General features: G+C 44.4%; 1 protein-coding gene across 5 annotated transcripts in view; it reads right to left on the bottom strand.

The window, feature by feature from the left end:
• Positions 1-25,465, bottom strand: part of SULF1 (sulfatase 1) — a gene marked incomplete at both ends in the record, with an annotated part of 72,243 nt that overhangs the window by 8,226 nt on the left and 38,552 nt on the right. For 2 of the 5 annotated variants that reach the window (XM_082858859.1, XM_082858862.1), the window contains 12 exons: positions 1,146-1,179; positions 3,025-3,148; positions 3,243-3,385; positions 5,025-5,197; positions 6,152-6,217; positions 6,529-6,623; positions 7,056-7,152; positions 8,677-8,929; positions 11,195-11,411; positions 22,624-22,753; positions 23,536-23,592; positions 23,846-23,974. In XM_082858859.1, coding sequence (XP_082714985.1) covers positions 1,146-1,179; positions 3,025-3,148; positions 3,243-3,385; positions 5,025-5,197; positions 6,152-6,217; positions 6,529-6,623; positions 7,056-7,152; positions 8,677-8,929; positions 11,195-11,411; positions 22,624-22,753; positions 23,536-23,592; positions 23,846-23,974 — 1,518 coding nt within the window. Of the gene's footprint in view, positions 1-1,078; positions 1,180-3,024; positions 3,149-3,242; positions 3,386-5,024; positions 5,198-6,151; positions 6,218-6,528; positions 6,624-7,055; positions 7,153-8,676; positions 8,930-11,194; positions 11,412-22,623; positions 22,754-23,535; positions 23,593-23,845; positions 23,975-25,465 lie in introns of those variants that run through there. The other 3 variants (XM_082858858.1, XM_082858860.1, XM_082858861.1) reach the window with 3 other exon arrangements.

The raw sequence follows: 25,465 nt of genomic DNA, 5'->3' as shown, positions 1-25,465 counted from the left end.
GTTTGCTTACACCTTCCCCGCCATCATTCAGCTTCTCATGGGACCAATGAACTGCCCTCTGAAAGGAGGAACCTGAGACCACAGCTCAGGAGGCTGGAGGAGGGGCAGGGGGGCCACCGGGGTGCCCCGGACAGGCGATAGTATTCTATTTCTTTGAGACAGTATCAAGATGGGTGACACCAGTGAGGTCCATGTTCCTTTGATGAAAGTGTTTCTCCCAAGAGGATTCGTGAACTAAAGCAGTGACACATCCGTGCCTCAGTTTCCCCTCAGTAAAGTGGTAAGGACAGACCCCTCCTGCCCCACATGGCATGTTTCTGACAGACCTGCTTGAAGTCTAAGCTTGGAGTAGAAGTTTCTGTGCAAGGACTGCCACGGCCGCCAGGCGTTCTGGGTCCCCCTCCCCGACCCCGGAGCACAGGGAGGTAAGCGTGATGGATGGGGGGCTGGAGGGGATAAGAGGGCTGGGCTGAGGGCCGTTCGTCAAGCTTTCATGTGTCAGGCACTATTGTCTCCAGGCTGTGCTGGGGCCTTTCTGCGAGACTTGATTCCAGATACCCTGACCCCGACTCCCACGCTTCCTATTCACTCACCACCACCCGGCAAAGCTTCTGAGCCCCATCACCGCTGCTTTCACCACCAAAGTTAATTAAAGACTGTGAACAAGGAAACGCCTTCTCTTTGCTCCAACTTCGGCTCTAGCGTGCTCTTAAAATTCCCGTGACGCCTTTCGTGATTTTGACTTCATAGTTCATAAAATCTCTACCTCATTTCTGTGAAGCCTCTTCACCAAATCAACGTGTAAGCACCACCAGGAAAGTAATTCTCCCCCCTTCTTCCCAGGGCTCCCGAAGGTCATTCTGTTTTCTCCCTCTTCACATCATTCCGTGCTTAAAAGCACCATCAAGCATGGGACTGAGCGAATGCTCTGAGAGACATCTTGTTGTGACCGTGAGTTGATTTAAAAGCAAAATGACAGCTCTGTCCCCAGTGACACAAGACGGTGGAGAAAGCTGTTAGAACATGCATGCACCCCAAGCTATGCTCTGTGCGACAAGGTGAGAAACAGAAATGAGTGTTAAAGTGGCTGAATCATGCAATGACTGGGAAAGAAGCTGCCGGGGAGAATAAAAAAGTGTGAATACCTGTGCAGGTCATAGCTTCCTCCATCTTTATTTCCTGATATAGGAAAATATAAGAGTAATTTATGTTAGCTTTACAACTCATAAAACCACCCACTGTGTCATGTTCCACGCACAACATCTAAACCCTAGAAAGAAATATATCGTGTGAAATACAGACAGTGCCGGAGTCCAACAGAGCTTTTCTATTAGACAGGTTCAAAATGGGATGGAAAGCTATAAATAAAAAGGTTTAAGATAAAACGTATCAGACTTCACATGAAAAATGGGTGAGGGTGAGATAGGAAAGCCCATTTCAAAGTGATAAAACGGTACTTCCCAAAGTCCATGTAAGTCTCAGGAATAGTTAACTTTTGGTTATTTTAGACAAAACACTTGGAAAAAAGGGCCAATAATCATCTCCCTCAGGAAGCGTCTAGAAGGTGGACAGGACTACTTGAAGCGTAACGGTAACAAGAGGCTCCGCCTGGCGTGTCGTTCACCACTTAGAGACTCTATCAGGTTTCACTAAGTGGAGCTGCTATGTCATCACCAGTAGGAGTGCTATGTTCTTCAGGGGAGAAATATCCGGGTGTAATATTTCTAGTGCCTCTAATACTTGTTTCAATTTCCAGGCCTTAGGGGGCTTTTTGGGGGGTAAAATTTGAGGAAAAGGTCAACAGATAAGCAGGATATCTGAAAAGATTTAAGCTGAGTGGAGTCAGTGACCAAAAGACCTGGCTGGACTCTTCTGGCGGCAATGAATTCCAATAAGGTTTTAACTGAGGGGTGGTGACTGACAGCTGTGATGGGACCGCCCACAGGATTTAGAATTTCCTCTGGGGTTCACAGCTTGAATGGCGTGAGGACCCTGTAATGGTGGAAATGACAGGTGACGATGCTGATCATTTCAGGATGCGCCACTGCTCCCCCCGAGTCCCCCATCAAGGCTCATGGCCTGGGGAGCTGCTTACCTTTATTGCTGGTTCTGCAGGGGACCCACAGAGACACAGGCCCTTAAGGGCACTGAGAAAACTCAGCTGCCCAACAGAGGCTTTTTGCAAATTTCTCCCCACTGCCTTCGGGTCTAGCTCTTCACCCTTTTGGGGTTGGCATGCTGTGCCCTTGGCCAGCCTCAGCTCTTTCTCCTTCCTCCTATGGACAGCTGACATTGACATTTCCACAGGAATTATGAGAAAATAAGTATTCTCATTAACCAGGAAAGAGCTGGGACGGACCCTGAAAAGAACTGCATCTCCATGAGCCAAAGGAGAAATGAGTTTTAACATTGCAGACCAGGGAGGGAACATCTGGCTGATTCCATACAGGCCCTCTTATACTTTCAGATCTCAAGACCACGTTGTGCTCAAACATCTCTAGTTTCAGATGGGAAATACTTGCAGAAGAAATCTAATTCAGTGTGTCGTGGGCAGGGATCCAACTGGGGGAGTTCCAAACTCTGAGAAGCAGAAATAGGGCATTGTGTGTTTCCATCCCAATTCTCTTAAAAAAAATAGGATATCCTGGTTGACCTAGAGTGTATCTTATGACTGTTGACGTCCATAACAAAGAACCCCCCAATACTTTCATCCCGTTTTCCAGCGGATGCTTCCATCAGTAAACCTGAATTCCATCAGGTTTACTAAGAGAATGGATCTTTGGGAGAGATGGAATGAAACACTCCCCAAATCTTCGGGGGTATTAAATTTTTCATTAGTGCACCAGAGCTAAATTAGAGAACAAAATATGTTTGGAATTGCCTGGCAAGTTTCCCCTGTAAGGACCCCAAACTAGACGTTTCTATGTCTTCTATCCCCCACTACATGTTTCGAAGGCAGAAAACTTGACAACAGAAAGAATTTTCCAGGTACTATGGGACAACAAAAAAATTTTTTTTCCTTACCAACTTCTAGGCCCTTAGGTCTTGGGTTGCACTGCTTATACCCTTGACAGCTCCTGAGCTCCATCAGCTGCATGTGTAGCTGATTCAAAACGCCCCGTTCTATTGTGTGCACGGTATTTGTGAGCTGTGGATGAAGCGGCCAGGACAGTATCTTTAAGCTCACGTTCTGCTTATTCCATTTTCAATAAGCTTCATAAAATGAAAACATATTGACTTACCTGATAAGGATCTGTATTCATATCAAAATACTCCAAAAAGCCAGTGGCGAACTCACAGAAGAGAAAATTATGCGTGTCATTAACTGTCCGCAAACACCAGTAGGTGTTATTGTTAGAACTCGTGCAAGCACAGAAAGAGCCCACTGTCGGTAAGAAAGAAAAACAAAACGAAAAGAATGAGAAAACCCAGGAGCCCAGCCATGCCAGCGTTCCCTATCTTTACATTTCGAAGTTCACATTTTCTTTCTTGCAAATACCGTGCGTGTAGACGTTAAAAACAACTACATTTCTCCCCCTCTCTATACAAATTTGCTGTGAGATTAGGTGAAGATGCAAAACAACAATGGCAACCTAGGAGGGTGATGATCGGCTGAAGGCGAAGGTGAAGTTTCAGGCTCTTTCGTTTGCTGTCCCCTTAGCTCCGTGGGGCACTGTCTCCAAAACAGGGTGACTGAGTAGAGAACGGGAAGGAAAGTGTTGGAACTCCTACTGATGGTTGTTTTAATTTTTTTTAAAGAGGGAAAAAATGGTTATTTAATAAAAAGAGGGACCCAGTGCCTTAGCTTGCTCTGAATGTCAGATGCTCGCGTGTCACAAATGGTGCCTGGAAAGAGAGGGGATTCTGCAGCGTGGATGGGTTTGGAGGAGGCTTGAGCGTAGCTCAGTGGATTTAAGGAGGTCAAAATTTGTGACCTTGCAGACTCTCTACAACACTTGAACATGAGATGGACTGTTACCATGAACATCTTTTGTACCACGCAGAGGTCCACTGGTTAACTTGTAGAAAGTACGGGAAAGAGAGGTCCAATGGAAGCTTCTGCTACTCCCTCTGCCTGGGGTGCTGCACCCCCAACCCCTGTTCACATGATTCCTTCTCTCCAAGCCTCAGGTTTCAGCTTCAATTTCACCTCTTCAGAAAGGCCCTTTATCCCTACCCTCTCTAAAAGGGACGCTTTTAAAAACTTTGATCACTGTTTCCTTCACAGCATTATTACAACTTGTAATTATTTTATTGATTTCATTTACTTTCTTTCTTTACTGCTCTTGGAATATAAGTGTCTTGAGGGCAGAGAAGGAGGTGTGTCTCGCTCATCGTGTGTCTCCCGTGCTCGGCCCAGAGCCTGATGGAGAACAGATCGCCAGCAAGCTCTGTGACCCTCAGATCCCCACGTTCAAAGTTAAAGCTAGGCCTTTAAGAGTTCACTCAGCCTCGAGTATGGAAACACTATGTAAACATAACTGCAAACATAGACCCTGAAATCAAGGTACACCAAAACGGAAAGAGAAATAAAAATGATCATAGATAGGCCCTAGGTCTCCCCAAGGATGGTCTCTGGTTTCCTGGGAGTCTCCAAATCCCAGTTTGAGAAACACTGACCTGGACTTCAAGTGCAAGTCTCCACGCACTTGAAATAAAGCAGAAATGAAATATATTTGGGACAAAATTGTTCATCCATTGATTTAGTTACTTAGTGGCAAAGCAGTCTTGCTGGGCCGGAAGTCTGTCAGGGGCTGGGTACTCTGTGAAATATTGTCAGGAGAAAAACCCACGGAGAGCCGGGCATTTTCAAACAAAACGTCAAAATAAAAATTTCTAAAGAAAAACGTAACTTTGGGCAAAATGATTCTAGTTGTCAGTATAGACAATGATATGATGCTTTCATCTAGAAACTTTCTAGATTCCTGGTTTCAAGCTGCTGAATTCCTAGTCTAAGTGACTGGGCACGAGCTGCTGGCTGTCGGGATGGTGGCAGGAAGTGGCAGTTAGATGGGGCAACTCACGGTTCCAGAACGGCGCCGTCTGCCAGTGGTTGTTGTCATGCGTGAAGCAGGTGAGGCCAGGAAGGCTGCACTCCTCACCCTTCCGCTGCCGTTTCTTCTCCTTCCTCTCTTTCTTCCTCCTGCGGTTCTCCTTGAAAAGCTGCAGTTTGCTGTCTACTTCTTGAGCGGCTTCTCTATTCCAATATAAGGGACTTTTTAATAATCAGAAAGCACTTCCTCAAGTAAAAATAGGATTGTTGCTATGAACCGCACACACATATTTAGGCACAAGATAGTAGGCACACAACAATAGATGGCCTTACTTTTTCAGAGGGCCTCCAAACACAAAATATAAGCAGCAATATTGAAGACAAACTCATGAAGTGACAACGCTCTTAGAATTTTACTGAATCGTAACAGGATTGACATTTTCCTCCTATTGACATGCAAACATTGATGGAAATAAATGTCAATGTGAATCAGTAGATCCTGTTGGCCATGCCCTTTGGGCAAGTGACTTAACTTCCTGGTGGCCCGGTATCTATCAGCCATGAAGTCAATGATTGGTCAGATTAGTTGACTTGAATTAGTTTCTAAAATTCTCTTGACAAATCGTACAAAATAGGCTTGGAAAGAACTAAAAAAAATTTTTTTTTATTATCTTGATCTTTCCATGAAGGGCTCAAATTTTGTTGAGGCTCAAATATTAAATTCCCTTTACACGCACATTTTGCGATTATTTTAAAAAGATGTCTTTTTCTTCCAACTTATAGAATTCAACACAATTGCATGCTGCTCTGCAGAACACACAGACCTAATTCAGCGAGTCCACATCTCCTAATCACTGTCCACAGAAAGCAGTGCATGGAGTACAGTCTAGATACCAGCCGATACACCAGCAGAGAGCACACACGCAATTAGAGCAGAACTTCACATGATGCCCCCTCCTGGGATTCCAAAAACATCGATTGCCATGGTCCCTTGGCAAGACGTGGGCTTGTTTTCAACTTCTTGAGCTAATGCCCTCCCAGTTGCATCTACTTTTCTTAAGCAGCACCACTTGGAACACAGGAGCCCCGGCAGCCTTTCAGAAAGACCCTGCAAAACGTCCTTCGCTCCCAGCAAATGTGGCAAAAACAGTTACTTACTTGAATGGGTGAAGGTGGCTCTTTAATTTCTCTTGCTTTCTCACACCTTTCTCTTTGTTGTAATAGCTGCAGGCAAGAAGGTTGAAAAGTGAGTCTTCATAGTTGTGCATTTGATCAAACAGTTGATTTATAAATGGAAGAAAAATACAAGGTAGGCAGTCATTTTGTTGTATGTAACAATCTTTTAAGTAAATGGGACTTTTCTTTTAAGCTTCTGCTTAGGTTTATGACGTGTTTAGTTTGACATACATGGTTTAGATCATTACAATATATGATATCAATTTATTAAGCTTTCTATTGGTAAAAGAGAGAAACGAGCCTACTGTGCATCACTGCAGCTTGTGAGAAAATGAGACCATGGATGGACACGCACACACCTCTGTTTATTGCAGCCACACTCCTCAGGTTTCCTTCTCTTTAGATGTCCTCTCACCTCTCTTAAATTCTTAATTTTATCTTGCAAAGCTTCAATCTGGAAAACACGCATGTCAACCGCGGCATTTTAAGATCAACATTTTCTATACAAAGCCTCTTTCTTTCCACCCTATTTTCCGTGTTTACAGCTACACAGTTACAGCTCTTCATCTGAGGTGATAATTAATTTGGAAACAAGCTGGGCATAGAATATGTCTACCTCTATATTCCAACCGATGTGTTATAATAAACATTAACAGCTGCCTCTTTTATAATCGAATCATTTTGCTCACAGAGATTTCAAGAGGTCATGCTTTTTTCACCTTCTATTTTGTTTTCCGTCAGGAATATCACTGTATCGCTGGAGAAGCAGAAGCAGCTTGTTCTTCTACTCTTCACATAATTATAAAAAAGATGAGTGTACACAGCAGGGCTGGCAAGTGGAGTGCGCTTTTGGAATATACCTTCCAAGTACACGGCCATGGCTCACCTCTTTATCAATGTACGCCTTGTGGTCCTTCCAGGCTCTGGCTGATTGATAAAGTTCTCTCTCACAATGGATTGTATCATTTGGAAGAATAAAGCATCTGCAAAAACCAAGCAAACAACATTAGAAACAGGTTTCTATTCTAATATTAAAAAGCAATTAAAAATAGCCAAGGGAACTTCATTATCCTCTACACCAGAGGTCCCCAACCCCCAGGCCATGGACCAGTAGTGGTCCGCGGCCTGTCAGGATCTGGGTGGCACAGCAGGAGGTGCTTGGTGGGCAAGAGAGTGAAGCTTCATCTGCCTCTCCCCATCTCTTCCCATCGCTCGCAACACCGCCTAGACCATCCCCTGCTCCCTCCCCGCCCATGTAGAAAAATTGTCTTCCATGAAACCGGTTCCTGGCGCCAGAAAGGTTGGGGACCGCTGCTCTAACTGTTTAATCTGGATGCAAGCAGTTACCTGGAGCTGAGCTACAGACAAGGATAAGTGGGAATGTTTCCTGGCTACTGGTGAGGACAGAGGATGGTATCAGAGAGACGTCATTCATCACAAAGATCAAGGCAACATACAATATTCACGCCCCCATGAACAAATATCACCCCCCCCAAAAAAAACTCCATTTTTGAAAGCCCCACCAAATACTGTAGGAAAAAAAATGTTCTCACAGTTGTAACGGAAATGGTTGACGTGAAGAAATACAGAGATAGAAGGTGGTTATTCGTCCCACTCATTTTGTTACAAAGAGCCTGCCTGAGGTGTCCCATTAAGTTTGAAGCAAAGAAGCAGCCCCAGGGATGGACAGCAGGTGGGATGGGGGAGCAAATCAACACTGAATGAGAAACAAACCCGGGTCTCAATCTTTTAGCCTCTGGAACCATAACCACTGTGGGCACCAGGAGACCCGTCCCAGAGATAAAGATGCTGGCAGGGCTCACAGCACCCCACCTCCCTAAAGCGATGAAATGAAAGAGAAAACAAAGATCTAGCTAATAAATTCAGAAAGAAAAGATTTCTCTATCAAGAGAGCACACAGATTTTGGAAGGAACTGAAGACCCAGGGCAGTCGGTTAAAGCCGAGGGGAATCTCCTCCCTCCCCATCTCTGTGACTCTCTGGGATCTGGAGAGGTCAGGTGTTTCTGCATCTCATATCCATCCTCAACCCACGCCATCTTTCTGGAAGCTTCTCCGGGACCCAGAGTCCTCCCTTGGGCTGTGTTTCATTTCTGAGAGCCTAACGCTGTAACTGCTCTGAGCCGCAGTGCCCATGCAGCACCAAGAGCCTTTCCAGCCCCGGTAATGTTTTCCATGTGTTTTCTAGACTCCACAAAGGTAAGTGCTTCAGGGCAGAACTCCACTCCTGCTGAGTCAAGATGTGACGGCATCACGCTGGCTAAACGCCCAGCTGATCAGCCTTCATGTGAAACGGACCCAAAGCAAACGTCCAAATCTATGACTGTTTGGACTCCTTGTTGCTTCTTGAACCCCCAGGTATGTATCACATCGGCCAGCTCTGGGAACACCGTGCTGCTGAGTGATATCGCTTTTTGTAAAGGGCAAAATCGTATGATACAGAGGGATGACTTTGAACTCAATCCCCGTGAACACAAAGACTTCCTACTTGTGCGTCACTCGGACGGTGGCGGGCAGGCCCACGGCATTGCCGCTGTCCGCCAGCATCGCGTCCCCATCACCGCCGCTGGTGGCCTGGTGGCCTCTGGGCCCTTGGCGACCTTCATCGTGACGCTTGGCAATGTTTCGTGGTCGCAGGACTTGCAGTTCTTCTTCTTCCAGGTTTATGTCATATATTTCGCCTTCAAATTCGACTGACAAGGAGCGCGTCTGCCGGGTATGGACAAATCTGGGCTTGTACTCTGGAAATAAGGGAAGACAGGTTAACACGGGTGGCCAGGTGTAGTTTAGGAGGGAAGGAGATGATCGCCAGGCTTGGTGAGCATTTTGGGAAGGGACAAGCAGCACACACTGCATTGCTGAGGGCCCATCACGGTGCAGCGGCCGGCCCAGGGGAATCCACACCGGGAGAGGCGGGCTACGGTCCTGGCTTTGCAAGTGCAGAGCAGTGTGCTGGATGGTGTGTTTCTCCGGGTCTCAGGCCTTTCATCCCTCAAGCGAGGGGGTAGATTCCGGTGATCTCTAAGACGCTTTCCCCTTAGGGCAGGCTGTGAACTTCTACATCAAGTTTTCAAAGCGAACTACAAAGCAGTTCGGATAAAGCTATTAGTAATAGTAATGACTGTAATTAGCTTTTAATAATAAAACTATTAATAATAGTAGTGACTATAATGAGCTTTTGCTATATATTATTCCCATCGTCCTTATCTCTAATGCACAATCATGAAAGACAGGAATTATGACAATAAATCCTCACATTAAAAAATCTATCAGATTGTCAAAACAGGCTCATGAATTTGTTACCACCTTTATATTACGATGAGAAAACTGAAGCTTTGAACGTGACGTACTTTTGCCAGGTGACGCAGCCAATAGTTGTGGGATCTCAGACTACAACCTATCAGATTCTAAAGATTACAGTCTCCCCACGACACTGGGCTGCTTTCTCAAAACGGTCAAGGCTCCAGACACCTTCTATTTGCACAAATAGTAGAAGATCGCTCTAAGAAAAATTAAATTTTGCAAATGCTTTCATCAGCCAACTGACTAAATGCCTGGCCGATGGACAGTAACGCCAGGGGGAGATGAGTGTGCTCTCTGGTCACCAGAGACCACTGTCAAGGCTCATTGTGGGCTAGATAAGAGCTTTAACATGCACACACTGCTCCCCGCCGATCAGATGCACTCAGGCTCTGTGGGGGGGCCGGGGGGGGCACTCAGTGGCCTTATGTGTCCAGCCCGCTGCGAAAGCAGGAAGAAAGGGAGCACATGGGCTGTGAGATCAGAATCATTTCGTTCTCTGCAGGATGCAGCTCTCAGAGGAAACGCCCCTGTGCATTGGATCACTGAGAGCGCTCACGAACTCCATCATGACGCAAAAGAAGAGCATTCACTCCCGTTCTCGAACACACAATACTCCACGTGGCTTGAAAAAGTGGCCCCAGGCTTCTTGAGCTTGTGCTCCACACGGAAAAGTCAGTGTGTTTTATGGTCAGTGCCTGGGGAGCGACAACTGAACTTCTTGAGAGAATAGAGGCTTCCCCCACCTCCAAGCTGGACACTGGAGATGGCTTCTGTTAAGGGAGAGGGTCAGGGGTCCTGTCCCTTGTCGTTTTCCCATTTGAAATCTTTGTGTGAATTATTAAACCTGGCATTTTCTCTCAGGAGGAAAATCTCCAAAGTCAATGATTTTCAGCCTCTGAGGTTATTGATTCCTTTAATATTTTGTTGAAAGTTATGGACATCCAGAAACATGTGCATATATACACATAGAATATACTTAAAATTTTGGATAAAATGCTAGAGGCTCATGATCCTATAAAGTTCATCTGTGAAGGCCAGGATAAAAAAGCCTGTTCTAAGAGCTTCCATTGCACTCTAGTGAATGATTTGATTCCCTGGTTTTGGGCATGGAATTTAATTTAATGTATCCTGCTTTCCAAAACCAGTTCAGAAAGGCGTTATCATAGAAATAAGTCACTTTTCACATTACGCCACTAGATGGCACTAGACTCTCACTCTTTTATGGAAGGTGCCGCTTCATAGGAATCAGATAGCTGCCTGAGAAGAGTTTTTATGAAGATGCTAGGCACTGCTTCTCATGCTGAATTCGGCTAGTTTGACCCCGCCAGTCAATAAGAGGAATTAGAAACATATATCATCCTAAAACAGATATGCCGTTTAAAAAAGCATTCATGCTTCTCCTATTAGTTAAATGCACAAGCACTGAAACCTTGGATTTTTCTTTTCTTTCTTTTTTAAGTGTGCATGTTTTGTGTCTGCTGCTTTTACTGCATATATTTTCATCTTAAGCTTAATATTCACAAAGCAAAATTTCAAATGACCTCGGCTTTCATATTGTAAACAGAACTATTATTTGCTTTTAGCCCCAAACCTGTGCATTGATAATATCTAACATGTAGATGGATCAAGATGTTTTTGTCTCCCTAACATCCATTCCCAAAGGCCTTGGGCTGCCACTGAGAGGGTCACGGCGAATGGCTTACTCGGGGTCCCCTGGTTCCTTAGGTACTGCCTCTGACTCTTTCTCTGGCTTCTGCTGGCCCGATAACCGGCATCTCCACAACTGCACTCTTTGTCATTGTCGTGGAAGCTGCGAGAGAAGAGGGGCCTCGTGCTGTGCCGGACGGCAAGCAGGTCACCAGACCCCTTGCACTTGTGAATCCGAAGCTTGCCAGACGCGTCCTCGACACACCGCCACTTCTGCAAAAGCCAACGTGAGAGCAAGTTACCCATCCCGAGTCAGGTGTTCCTGATTAAAGACTGCTGCTTTTGTTTTTAGAACCCTGGCGGCACCCTTAAAAAGAGCCAAGGACAAAAGGCCAGCTTTTCAGTGACCCTGGACTACGTTGACTCCTGTTCTCTTAGGTATTTCCTTCACTGCAGGCAAATACAGATGACCACAAAGTCATGGGAAATCAGAGCTACCTGAATGACACCAGAGCCCCAAAACTGATATATAAATCCTCAGCATCCAGTCTAAACAGAGTCTTGAATGAAACACGTCAAAGCCCTTACTTAACTCACCAAGCCACAGAGCACAGCTGTCAGGGCTGTTTTCACCAGACCCTTCTTTTTCTGGAAAAACAAACGTGGCTGCTTTGTTCTCTGTCCTTGAATTTTCTAATGCGAGCCCAGGAAGAGTGGCACATGAGAAAGACAGAGGTGAGTTTAATCTGAGTCCATCACTCAGGGGGCAAGGCGAAGCTCATACAGCCCAGACATGAGCAGATGTGCCAGGCTTTCTCTGTGCTTTTTCTTATCCTTCTACAAACAGCGCACAGCCAGCAGAACAAGCCGCTCCCTAAAGAGGCAAAGGTTCACCTCCCCAGAGACACGCGTGAGGATCTGGGCCTGGGTTTTCTAGTTCGAGCTTTGTCTCAAGACAGCCATAGAGCTTGCAGGCTAAATTCCGGATGAGTATGCCCCAGGATCGGGTCTCAGTGCCCCCCACCCTGTTTCGTGAGTATCAAACCCGGCTGCAATAACAGAGCTTTGCCTGGGGGTGATTTCATGTGATCCTCTATAACTGACTTAAAGATCTAATAACCTTCCTTTTACTTTTCATTTTCCCCTTTCTCCCTCCCTAAAATGTTAATCTGGCAAATAGGAAGAACAATGACTTTTATTTTAAATTGATCGTGTTTGTTACAACATGCTACAATGTATTATCAAACTTGTGTCTTTTTTTCCCTTCCATGTATGAGTGTCACCTGTGTAAAATTTTTATTGATACTTTTCTTTAAACAGACACATTTCTAAACTGTGGCCAAAGCAATAATATTTGTAAAATTATGCATTTGTTGTGCCAGTTATGTATTTTCTTTCTTTTTTTTTTCTTTGTGGTACATGGGCCTCTCACTGTTGTGGCCTCTCCCGTTGCGGAGCACAGGCTCCGGATGCGCAGGCTTAGCGGCCATGGCTCACGGGCCCAGCCGCTCCGCGGCATGTGGGATCTTCCCGGACCGGGGCATGAACCGGTGTCCCCTGCATCGGCAGGCAGACTCTCAAACCACTGCGCCACCAGGGAAGCCCAGAAAACCTTCCTTAGTTTTATAACCACAATGCATTAAAAATTTTCTTTTCTCTTTTTTTTTTTTGCCCTGTAAGAGCTGAAGGGACAAGTAGATTCCTGTAGAACACAAAAATATAGGCAAAATTTTTAGTGACTTAGCGTATTTGGATTACAACCTGCATTTTCCCATTAGCCAAATTCCTTGTTGATTTCCTATGGGATAGAGATGAAGAGAAAGTGTGTTTCTTTCCTGAAGAGTTGAATTTAACCACACGTAAGGTCTGGCGTGGTCCTTGGCATGGATGATGTATCATACAAACTCAAATAGACATACATATATGCATGCACATGTACACACACATATACCCACAAACACCACATACATACATATACCCGCACACATTCTTGTATGAAACAGGAGTCACTGACAAAAAAGCCAATTATTTTCTGTACCACGGACTCTCTGAACAAGTCATAGACCCTATGAGATAGAGTAATTACCTAGAGGCTTTGAAAACCTTCTCACCGGCAAGCATACTAGGAATTTTAATGAAATATAATTATCACACACTGGCCACAGTCATCTTAGTGTCCGATATCATGACAGTTTTTATGGCTGAGTAATCAAACCTGGAAATAGTGGCAACTAAACGGTCATCTTACTTAGAGAGTTTACAGAGGGAGGCGGAGAAAGAGAACTTTTGAAAGAATTGCATGGACATATATACACTACCAAACGTAAGGCAGATAGCTAGTGGGAAGCAGCCGCACAGCACAGGGAGATCAGCTCCGTGCTTTGTGACCGCCTGGAGGGGTGGGACAGGGAGGGTGGGAGGGAGGGAGACGCAAGAGGGAAGAGATATGGGAACATATGCATATGTATAACTGATTCACTTTGTTATAAAGCAGAAACCAACACACCATTGTAAAGCAATTATACCCCAATAAAGATGTTAAAAAAAAAAAAAAAAGAATTGCTCTGAAAGCTGCCAGCCATTTACAGGCTCTAAATAATGAGATGACTTTGCATCGCAGAAGAGTTGCCAGAGTCAGACAGAGCCTGAGCTCAGGCGAGGCTAATGCGACGCGGAATCAGCCTCAGAAATGAGCTTCGTTCGGTCAGCGCCCTCCCGAGATACAGACGGCACGCTGCCTCGCTTTCGTCTATGTTTTTGGACTTTCTCGGTAAATCAGTTAATGGTCAGATCCGGTTTTGCCCATCTTCTCCAACCACTCACTCCTGCAAATTCCTTTTCTGATCTCTGGGACACCATCTCAATCCTCCTCCTGCCTCTCTGACGTCTGAGTCTGTGCTGATAATTTAGCGCACATTTATTCCACAAATATTTCTGTATATCTACTGTGGGCGAGGCGCTCGATAAAACTATTTCAATCATTCCAAAGTTATTATGATTCCCTTTTAGCCTTTCCAACTACACTGAAACTTGGGATGGAGGGCAAGGACCAAGTCTCTTACTCCTGAATCGTCCCCTGGAGTTAGCTCAGCGCTGAATCGCTCCATTGAACAATTATGTCTTAGGGTTTTTGACGGATTATATGTAACTTAAGGTAAATCACACCTGATGAAGAAGAGGAGGTTGGCTATTTTGGTTCAAGGAATCATGTGTGCAGCTGCTTGGGTGCAATCCAACCTAATGAGAAATGTCACATTATCATCACCTATTAAACTCTTACTCGATGGAAGGTACTGGTGTAGAGTGCTTTATGTAAAGATTTATTCATTTAATGTTCACAATAACCTAAAGTGCTACCGTAATTCATTTATTGGAGTAGGGTTTTGTAGTAGCGAATATCACCTATATTCTGCCTGGGACTTGGGAGGGGCATTTCATACCCATATTGATGTCGCTTACTGGGAAAGTCTGGACTTTCAAGCCAGAGAAGCCTGGATTTGAATTCTCAGCTCTATCACATTGCTGTGGGGCCTGGGGCAACTCAGCTACACAATCTAAGTCTCTGCAGGGTCATTTGAGCACTAGAGATAACACACAGGAAGAACCTAGCACACGGCAGGCCATCAACAAAGGTAGCTGCTATTATTCTTATTCTTATGATTGTTACACACAGTTTATTATTTAAAGGATTTGATCTAATGTAAACTTGATGAGAGGCAGCCATTTTTAATGGAGATAAGTATTGGGTTGGGGATCTGAAGACCTCAGTTTTAATCTTCCTTTGCTGCTAACTCTATGGCCTTGAGCAAACTGCAGAATCTCTTTGTTCTTCCAGATTGCACATCTGGTAAAATAATACTTGCTCCTCCTGGCTTTAAGGATATGTCATGAGAATGAATTGCTGAGTGTTTTCAGAGTTCTGAGGAAAAGATGCACTCCACGAATTCAGAGGACAACTATTAGAGTTGACCTTTAATAAGGCTACCCAATCCTTGGGCAAGGTACTGTTCCCTGGCTGTGAACTGTCTTAAATACAGTAATCAGGATTTAGTGGGGAGACTGGGAGCGTCACCCTCCTAACTGTGCGACTTCGGTCAAGTTACTTTCCTGTCTGAAACTCATGTTTACAATGGGCATAATATCTATTTTTTAGAAGAGTTTTCAGGTGTAAAATGCTCCGTGTAAAATGCTCAGCATAGTAGGAGATGGTGATAGAACTTTGGTTACTTCCCTTTCCTGAAGTGACCACTACGGCATCATTATAGTTTCTACGTTTTGAACTGTATATATTTCTCAGATTGATTAGGAATGTTCTGTATTCTTATTGAGACCTACTTATACCCATTTTCATGAGGAAGAAAAAAACTTTGGCGACACCTTGTTCGAAGATACACTGCAATGAAAGCTTAATTTTACACACAGGCACACACGCACATTAGTTTTCTATTATTATACGTCTTACTACATGGATTTGGTCCTAATTCGGGTCAAATCATAGTCTCTGAGATGCAACCACAATACAGTAGTTTTCTGATAACCTGATTATCCTTTAAGCCAGTGCCAGCACCATGGAAAGCAGTTACCTGCATGTGTTTAGAATTTTCATCTAGGGTGAGGGTGGGCAAAATGGGCAAAGGGGGTCAAAAGGTACAAATTTCCAGTAATAAAATAAATAAATCCCCGGGAGTGTAATGTACAGCATGGTGACTACAGTTCATAACACTCTATTGCACATTTAAAAGTTGCTAAGAGAATAAACCTTAAAAGTTCTCACCACAAGGAAAAAATATTTGGGATTGACCTATGTACGCTACTGTGTATGAAGTAGATGGCTGGTGAGGGCCTACTGTATAGCACAGGGGGAGGAAAAAAGAAGGTACCATCTGTTTGCAGGACATATATTAAGTTAACCTTACAAATGCATTCCAGGGACTTCCCTGGTGGCATAGTGGTTAAGAATCCCCCTGCCAATGCAGCCCTGGTCCGGGAAGATCCCGCATGCCATGGAGGAACTAGGCCTGTGCGCCACAACTACTGAGCCTGTGCTCTAGAGCCCGCGAGCCATAACTACTGAAGCCCGCGCGCCTAGAGCCCGTGCTCTGCAACAAGAGAAGCCACCACAATGAGAAGCCCGCGCACCGCAACGAAGAGTAGCCCCTGCTCGCTGCAACTAGAGAAAGCCCGTGCACAGCAACGAAGACCCAATGCAGCCAAAAATAAATAAAATAAATTTTAAAAAATGCATTCCAATATACATTAGGTGCAGACAAATACTGTTTGATTCCACTTATACGAGGTACCTAGAATAGTCAAATTCATAGTCAGAAAGTACACTGGTAGATCCCAGGGGTGGGGGGCGGGTGGGGAGGGGGAATGGGGCGTTGGTGTTTAATGGGGACAGAGTTTCAGTTTAGGAAGGTGGATGATGGTGAGAGTTGTACAACAGTGTGAATGTACTTAGTGCCACTGAACTGTACAGTTAAATATGGTTAAAATAGTACGTTTTATATTATGTGATTTTTACCACAATAAAAAAAAATTAAAAAAAATTTTAACTGTGCGATGATGGATGGTAACTAGATTTAGTGTGGCAGTCACGTCACAATATATGCAAATATCGAATCCTTAAGTTGTACACCTGAAACTAATATAATGTTATATGTCAATTATGCTTCAATTAAAAAAAAAGAATTTTCATCTCAACGCTGGGGAATATAAGACCACAGAAGCATCCTTGTTCAAATCACGACTAACTCAAGCTATTGTCAAACTTTCTCACAAATATGAAATAAAGTTGCTTGTGCTGAGATTTATCTCCTGCTTTCTCTGAGATGGGGTAAGATGGGACTGGGGAGGGGAAAGGGGAGAGGGAAAAGCAGAAGAGAGAGAAAATGTTTCCTCCTTTAGATTTTAATGTGAATAACCGTTTGTAAAAGTCAGTGTTGGAATGCTGGAAGAAGTATGGTTCTTGCGAATGAGGGAAAGTAAAACTGGTGAACTGACCTTGGCTAACCATCAATAGCTAGTATTTGCTGAGTGCTTGCTATGTGCCAAGGACTACTCCAGCTGCTTGATATATTTAACTCCTATAATCTTTACAGTAACTCCCAGAGGCAGGTACTATTATTATGCCCATTTTACAGATGAAGAAACTGAGGCAGAGTTAGGTTAAGCAACTTGCCCACGGTCACATACCAAGCAAGCAGTGGACCCAGGATGCAATCCCAATGGATGAGGACACCAACATGGAAGGAGAGTGGTTTGGGGCAGAGCGTGAGGCTGCAGGTGGGCCTCGGTTGAGGGAATGGCTCCTGGGAAGACAGAGGTGACAACCTACATGCAGGTGAGAATGTTTCGTTTACGAGACAGGGCGGGCGTATTGGGAAATGAGAGTAAAAATTAAATAAGGTGGGGCCACATTATGTAGTTGATGGAGAAAGTGTCTGTCCTTAACGTTTGTCTGTTTCTGACTTGTTTGGAACATTATTAAATACGGTTTGATGTTTAACCCTGTGATTTGTATTTTGAAAAATGCAAAGAAGCCGAGCATCTAGGTAGATGCCCAACTGTTCAGACTCATCCTTCAGTGCAGGCTGAAGATAGGAGGAGGCTTGCCTTCCACACTGGGCTCCTGTGCAAATGAGAGTTCAGCCAGAGCAAGGCACTGGGGGCTCAATCTTTCTGGCCAGCTTCTCTGGAACCAGAAGAGCCAGGGCAGGGGGAGGTGGGTCAGTGGATGGTTACAAGCCATCCTGTGATCTTAACTAGGGCTCAGTGGGTTTCTGGAAACAGGCAGCCCATTTCTGGCACACTAACAATTCTAGCCAGAACTTACTGGCAAATGTCTTTTTATTCCTGCTCTGTAGCTGGTCACAAAGGGTCTCAGGGATCTCTGGTCAGAGGGGTAATTTCAGGATGACGACAGAGATCCTGGAGCTAAACCAGCTTACACTCAATGTGCCACATTCTAATTTACTCTGCTTGATGCTGGGGTCCTTTTAGAATTTCAACAGATTTTTTATTTTGTACGGATACCATAGTAGAAAGGCAAACTAAATGACAAAGGTGCTGGAATTCAACAACTTTACAAAAGGATATGACATTTGCTTTATAAAAAGAAAACAAGTTGCTTTTTCCTCTTAAATGACAGAGAGTATATAAAATGTACTTCAAAATGGAATGCCCAGGAATTTCTCATTTATGTAACTCCTATTTAAGGAGTCAATATCTGTACCTGGAAGAGGAAAGACAACCCAATCATGCTCACCCAACATGAATGGTTCTCCATCTTGCCTGCTCATAGGAGTCATCCCAGAGCTTGAAAAAAAAAAAAACACTGCCACCTGGGTCCCATCCTCAGAGATTCTGATTTAATGTGTCTGGGTTGGGATTCGAACATGGGCATTTCCAAAGCCGCCTAAGTGATTCTAATGTGAGGTCATGGTTGAGAACTACTACCCAAGATGCTGTGAGGGCTTCAGGGTAGCAAATGCCATTTACAATTTCAAAGAGAAAAATCTACTGTCTTCTGTTTTTGCAGAGGCAGCATGTTCTGGGGAAGAAAAGATTGAACATGAAGAGATGCAGGTTTTGACACTGGGTTTGTGGCTTAAGGTTTCTGGATCTAAATTTCCTTATTAGGAAAAGAATATCATTCGACTAGAAGATGTCTAAGCCTCCTTCCAACTTTGACATTCTCAGATTCCAGGTCTGTGGTTTGTAACTTTGTTAAAAAATACAGATGCCTTGGCCTCACCTGCAGACATGTTCGTCTGACTGGTCTGCAGCGAGGCTGTACGTCAGTGTTTGCGAAAGCTCCCCGGGTGATTCTAATGTGCAGACAGAACTGAGCGTCACTGATCTCTGTTCTCTGTTGAGCCAAAGTCTTCAGACAGAAGTTGAGTTTGTACATGAGTGGGTGCATGTGCGCATACACGCGTGCATGTGTGTGTGTGTGTGTGTATGTGTGTAGTGTGTACGTAAATACGCTTGGGGGTGCAACGCCAGCTGAGAGGGTGGTGGGAATTCACGTTCAGCCTCGTATTAATTCAGTAACATGGAAGTAATGCAAACGCATATGTCCCCGCTGTCTTAATTGGTCCCTGCTGGTTGCTTTGTTCACGTGGTGAAGTGATGCCAACTGTCTGGGATCCTGGCCCATTATAACTGCCTGTTGGCTTCACAGGAATGAAAACAACAGGTAAGATGGCCTGGAACAATAGTAACACCCAACATCCAATACTTGCACATGCTTTAGAGCTCATCTAGCGCTTTACATATATAATATCACTTCCTCCTCCAAAGACAGAGATCAAGTTTCTTCCTTGAGCTAGAAAACCCAAGACTCAGGAGAAATTAAGCTTTTTGTCCAAGAACACGCAACCGAAAGGTAGTGGATGTCAATATTCTAAGCCAAACCTTTGAACTTCACATTCTTCTTTCCTATTTACTCCACTTCCTGCAGCCACGTTGACCCCAAACCATCCTTCGGTGACCAGGCACGGGGGTCTGGTGAGGGGAGGTGCACTGTTTCTTTGGGGAGGAGGAGTGAAGGGAATGGAGCTAATGGTGCTGATTTTTCCTCTGCATCACATAGAGGGTCAAACCAAAAAATGATGGTGCTGCCTGTGAAGGAAGGCCGTTCACTTTGGTTAGAGGAAGGGAAGCAGGGCACAAGCCATGTGTGAAACCCATGTCAAGGGAAGGAAACCCAAGCAGGTTAGCTCTAGCCTTAGCTGTCGCCTTGTTCCTGAACAATCTCATTATTCTGGACTTTTTTTCTTTTCTTCTAAAAGTCAGTGATATTGTAACTAAAAAGATAATCTTCAAAGTGGAGCCAGATAAAAGAGCAAAAGGCCAACATATAAAGATTTATAGAATACAGCTATGTCAGGTTAGACCTACAGATTTAATAACTGCCTTGAAGAGGCTCAAAATTCTCTCAGCTCTCAGATTCTAAAGCTATGGTTTGAGCGCCACCTATAGAAAGAAATCACCATTGGGAAGAGTCTAATTCTTTGCTCCATTAATTCAGGCACTCCTCAAAGAGATTGCTCTTTGAGAAGTTCTCATATATTTATGTGATAGAATCCAAATTCAGACTGATTAACATAGAAATAAAGCAGCAGAGGAAAATTCCAGGAGCCAAATATTAAAGTATTTCATGGGGGCAAAACGAGTTTAGAAAACTATTAATATAAAAAAGCAAAGTGAAGTTTTTAACATAGTTGTCATTCAGCACATGAGTGAAGAGCTTGTGCCAATAATCTAGTTTATCCTGCATTTGCCCTTGAGGACATATATGAAAATTTCAGCGCAAGCCATATGGATAGGTTTGCAAAACTGTATACTGAAAGGTAGGCCATGTATCTTATTCTCAAAGGGTTATAGGTCTCGCCACTTAAAGGGCTGAAATAGTAAGATCACCAATGTGCATGAGATATATTTAACACTGAATATTTCCAACTCCTGAATAGAAGTAAAGTTAGTCTATTGAGGCTGGCTCATAAAAATCATTTTAGAGCTACAAAACAATTCTGAGAGTTTAATCATAATAATACTTAGAGCTTCCATAAGAAGGATTTGAAGACTTCAAATTGAAGTATAATGAATAGGTCTAAGCTTCTCCACTAAGCACTTGAAAACTGACTTACCAGAGTGCCATGAAGGCCTGGTTTTATCCCTTCCTTCAAGAGACCTCCCTCCTCACCTCTTTCCACTTCAAAGGGATTCCTGTGTATGAAAAGGCATGAGGAAATTCAGAGCATATGAGGGTCAGGTAGTTCATTATGAACATCTATTCAATACGCTAGATGCCGTATAAATAGAGTATAATGAGTGAGGCCATTTTCATAATAACGGGGCTATTTATTTCCTGTGTCTGATACCTTGGATTGATGTTGGGTAGTTGTGTGGTTATTTAGAGGTCAGATAAATTAAAAAAAAAAAAAAGACTCACAGAAGAATTGAACTTCTCTTCACCTTGTTAATGAAATTTACCTTGGAAAGCAGCAAGAGACCAGAGTTTTAATCAGAAAACTTATGGGTCCCCAGGTTGTAAAATGAGGATGTCTACGCCCTCTTCACTCAACGGATGTGAAGATTAAATTGAGCTAATGTGTATAAAACTCTGGGTGCGGTGTCTTGCATAAGACAAATGCTCGATAAATGTTATTTTTCTCTTTCCTCCAATTTGGTTCTCAATTGCAATGACTTTGGCAGAAATTCAGTCCCTCTCATCATGACATAGTGTACTTCTCCCAGCCAGCATAGATTTCCATCAAGAGTGCTTAGAGTAACTTGTGTTCCTATGTTCTCACTTTCCTTAAAAACAGATCTGTGTTGATTCATCACACGGTCATTCTTTAGTTCTTATTGGTAATAGTTGGTGTTCTGGGTAGCCCTGAACTCCCTGGTAATATTTCTATTAACGAAGAGGATTTCTTCTAATGAAATATTTGATGTCAGAAATTTTGTGAGCACAGGTAGAAACAATAATCAAACAGAATATGGCTTCCCTATTCATTCTTCAACCTTGGTCGCAGACTCTGTCCGCCTCTCTGGGTTAGATGACATCTGGTCTTAGTCAGCATGGGGAGACCCAATCTCTTGGGGGTGATTCACTGTCCAGAGGCTCAGCATCTACCCAAGATCTCTTTTTTTAAATTAACTTTTATTGGAGTATAGTTGCTTTGCAATGTTGTGTTAGATTTTGGCAAAGTGAATCAGCTATACGTATACATATATCCCCTCTTTTTCGGATTTCCTTCCCATTTAGGTCACCACAGAGTATTGAGTAGAGTTCCCTGTGCTCTACGGTAGGCTCTCACTCGTTAGCTATTTTATACATAGTCATCTACCCAAGATCTTGATTAAGCTGCCACTCGACCCTTCCTGATGGCCAGTTAGGAGGGGCCCCAGGGATGGAGCTTTTTCCTCAGATGGAACCAGTCTCTGATCTTTCTAACCTGACTATCCATTTCATATGTCTGATATCTCGAACGGATGCTGGCTAATTGGGTTGATATTTGGAAGTCTCTGAGAGCACCGTCTTTTTTTTTTTTTTTTGCGTTACACGGGCCTCTCACTGTTGTGGCCTCTCCCGTTGCGGAGCACAGGCTCCGGACGCGCAGGCTCAGCGGCCATGGCTCACGGACCCAGCCGCTCCGCGGCATGTGGGATCTTCCCGGACCGGGACGCGAACCCGCGTCCCCTGCATCGGCAGGCGAACTCTCAACCACTGCGCCACCAGGGAAGCCCAGCACCGTCTGTTTTAGTTGGAGGAAGCCCAAGCAGTGATGAGAAGGCCCAGCTTGGACCAGTTAGACACTGCTCAGTCACGGGAAAGATGTCACAGTGGGCACTCCATGACGGCTATGGAGAAATTCTTTATACATAAATGTACATTATTGGACATGTTGAAAAGATTTTACATTAGAATTAGAGAAGCATGTGAGTCATGGTGCAGAAAAGCTGTGTCACTCACCTGCCCAGGTTGCTCACAGGCTGTCTGGTACCTGGCCTGCTGGCACAGTTCTTTGACCCTCTCATATTTGGGCAAGTGATTGGACTGTTGGATATTCTTGTTGGAGTCTTCCTTCTTACGTAGCAATTTCCTTTGACAGAAAGGGAAAAGCTTCTTCTGTGAGAAGGGATCTGAAATGACCTTCGCTGAGACCTGCCTGTTCTTTTTCCTTCCCTGTCACATGACTCCACGTTCTCCAGGCAGCAAGAAATTGGTATCAAGGGGGAAAACCACAGGAACCCCACAGTTCACGAGTCCTTTGCAAAAAATTACCAGCTGGGAACTATGAGGACGAGAGGTCAGGGGAGGAAGAGTCATTTCCTCCAAAATCATTCATTTCAAAACTATGGGCAGAAACGTTTAGCTTTGCAGGCTCACAGTTCTTTTCTTGTTAAAAAGCAATGACAGAAATGCTTTTCTGCCTCTCAGTGTAAGTATGGAGGAAAACAAAGACCCTGGGCGTTATAAATCAAAAGGGCAAACCCAGAAGTGACTCAGGAACAGTTACAATCTCATAGATTTGTCTAGTCAAAACTAGTAAAGGCACATAAGGAAAAGAAGGAAAAGGGTGTCAGGCAGGAGATGGGAAAGAGGTTGAGAAAGTCAATTGACTGGTCCAATTAGGAAGCGCGGTGGAGAAATGCAACTGTCAATCCAGAGCCACGCAAGGGTTGTGGCCCCATCTTTGCAATTCTGGCGCAACCATCCTTACTCTGCTGGCCAGGGAAGGATGAGTCGCAAGTGTTCAGTCTTATGACTAAGTTTACGAAATCTGCACGCTTAGTAAACCAAAATAAGGGGAAAAACATTCCCAGCAGGGAGAGCTGCCCACTAGGACTGGTGCCCAGAAGCACCCTAGGAACCAATAATTACCCTCTTTCCACGAGGAATGTATCACGCCAAATTTTGGCCTTCTTGTTTGTTCGAAACCTGAAAGCAAAATAATAATATTTACTGTTGGCATTTGGACGTTTTTCCAAACGGATCTGTGCTAACAGTTTATTTAAAGCAACCCCTCTCACTTCCGCAGACCAGGACACCAGGACTGCATCTCCATTAATACGCTATTCACAAGGGTGATCCTCAGGTGCAAAGGGTATTTTGCCTCTACTTCTGCCAGCTGCTGCCCAGCTCTGGGAGCCAATGTGCTCAGGGCTGGCTCAGGGGAAGAAAACTGACGCACCTGTTACCTGGCTTTTCCTGGTCCAGGAGTTTGAGGACAGACTTGCCGTCTATGTCAGGAGGTGCGTCGAGCCCAGCAATGTCCAGGATGGTAGGGGCCAGGTCAATGTTTAGAACAATCTGTGGGACTCTGCAAAGGGACAGATGGTCACGCCCCAGACCCAGCACCAGTGGAGGTTGCCACCAGGGCTGTTTTCTCCATCCCAGGACTCCCTGGCCTTCACTGCTTCTCAGCCTCTCATCTGGTCCCCAAGGGACGGTGGCTGCATCTGGGAGGTGCCTGAGTGGTCAGCAACCAGGGCCAAGAGAAAGATGAACTGGCTGTCACAGGGCTGGAGAGATGCCTGCACCCCGGAACTCTGGCCACACTGACCGACAAATTGTGGCCTGATATTTGGTTTTTGTAAGCTGTGTATTTTCTTCTGAAACCCAATAGTCCACCACTCCTCTGTTGAACTAGGGCTCCGAAATCAACCTTCTGAAAAAGGACACAAGGTTTTTATACTTGAATTCAATCCATGCTTCCTAGTCTTGCAAACATAAAGCCTTGTCACTCTAGATCTGACACTTCCCCAGGGGTTTCCAATGATCTGGAGAGACAGGATAACATTCTCCAAAGAGGTCCTTCTTACTGCCATCCCCTCGTCCCCAGGATGCAGTGGAATGCAGCAGCGGACGAGACTCATAGATGGGACTCAGAATATCTGGGATCTGGGCCCCAAGGCTGCCACCTCCACGATCGGGGACTCTGAGAGAGGCACGTACCCTGTCTGTGGAGCGTCTTCATTGTGACATCAGGGGTCCAGGCTGGATGGTCTTTAAGGATCATTCCAGCTTTTGAATTCTACTTGCACTCTTTTCTTTCACTCTTTCCATAATTGTTTCATGTACATGACCTCATTTTACACAAAACATTTTTTTAATGATTAAAAACACATTTATTTAAGTGGTTGAGTTGCCTCCATTTGAATATTGCCTATTGCTTCCATAATAATATCAGAAGTTTTTCACAGATGCTTTTTAACGGGCAGCACCTGCTATATCTCTACTAACAGTTACACAAAACATTTTGATCGGTAGGGCAAATGAAACCCATTTTACGATGGGAATATCTAGAGACAGAGGGATGCAGAGACTTGCTTAAGGTGACAGAAATGGAATTCCAGTCCTTCAGGCTTCTTTTCTTAAAATTTATTTAAACTTTATTTAAAGTTCTTAAAATTTAATTTTCTTTAAAAAATTCTTTAGTAATAATTAAAAAATAAAAAACAAGGGCTTCCCTGGTGGCGCAGTGGTTTAGAGTCCGCCTGCCTATGTAGGGGACGCGGGTTCGTGCCCCAGTCCGGGAAGATCCCACATGCCGCGGAGCGGCTGGGCCCGTGAGCCATGGCCGCTGAGCCTGCGCGTCCGGAGCCTGTGCTCCGCAACGGGAGAGGCCACAGCAGTGAGAGGCCTGCATACCGCAAAAAAAAAAACCAACAAAACAAGAGGAAGGACTGGTTATTTTTAAAAAAAGATTCAAAGAAGGTAAGGATAATGTTCCTAAAGATCACATTCGGTGTCTGTGCACACAGCCTCATGCATTCTGGTAAATTTGAGAGAATGAATCACTGATACGGTT

Source organism: Leucopleurus acutus, assembly GCF_964270905.1.
Source record: "Leucopleurus acutus genome assembly, chromosome: 17".
NCBI classification, from domain to species: Eukaryota; Metazoa; Chordata; class Mammalia; order Artiodactyla; family Delphinidae; genus Leucopleurus; species Leucopleurus acutus.
Note: the sequence above shows the minus strand (reverse complement) of the source record. Positions and strands in the feature narration are given on the sequence as shown.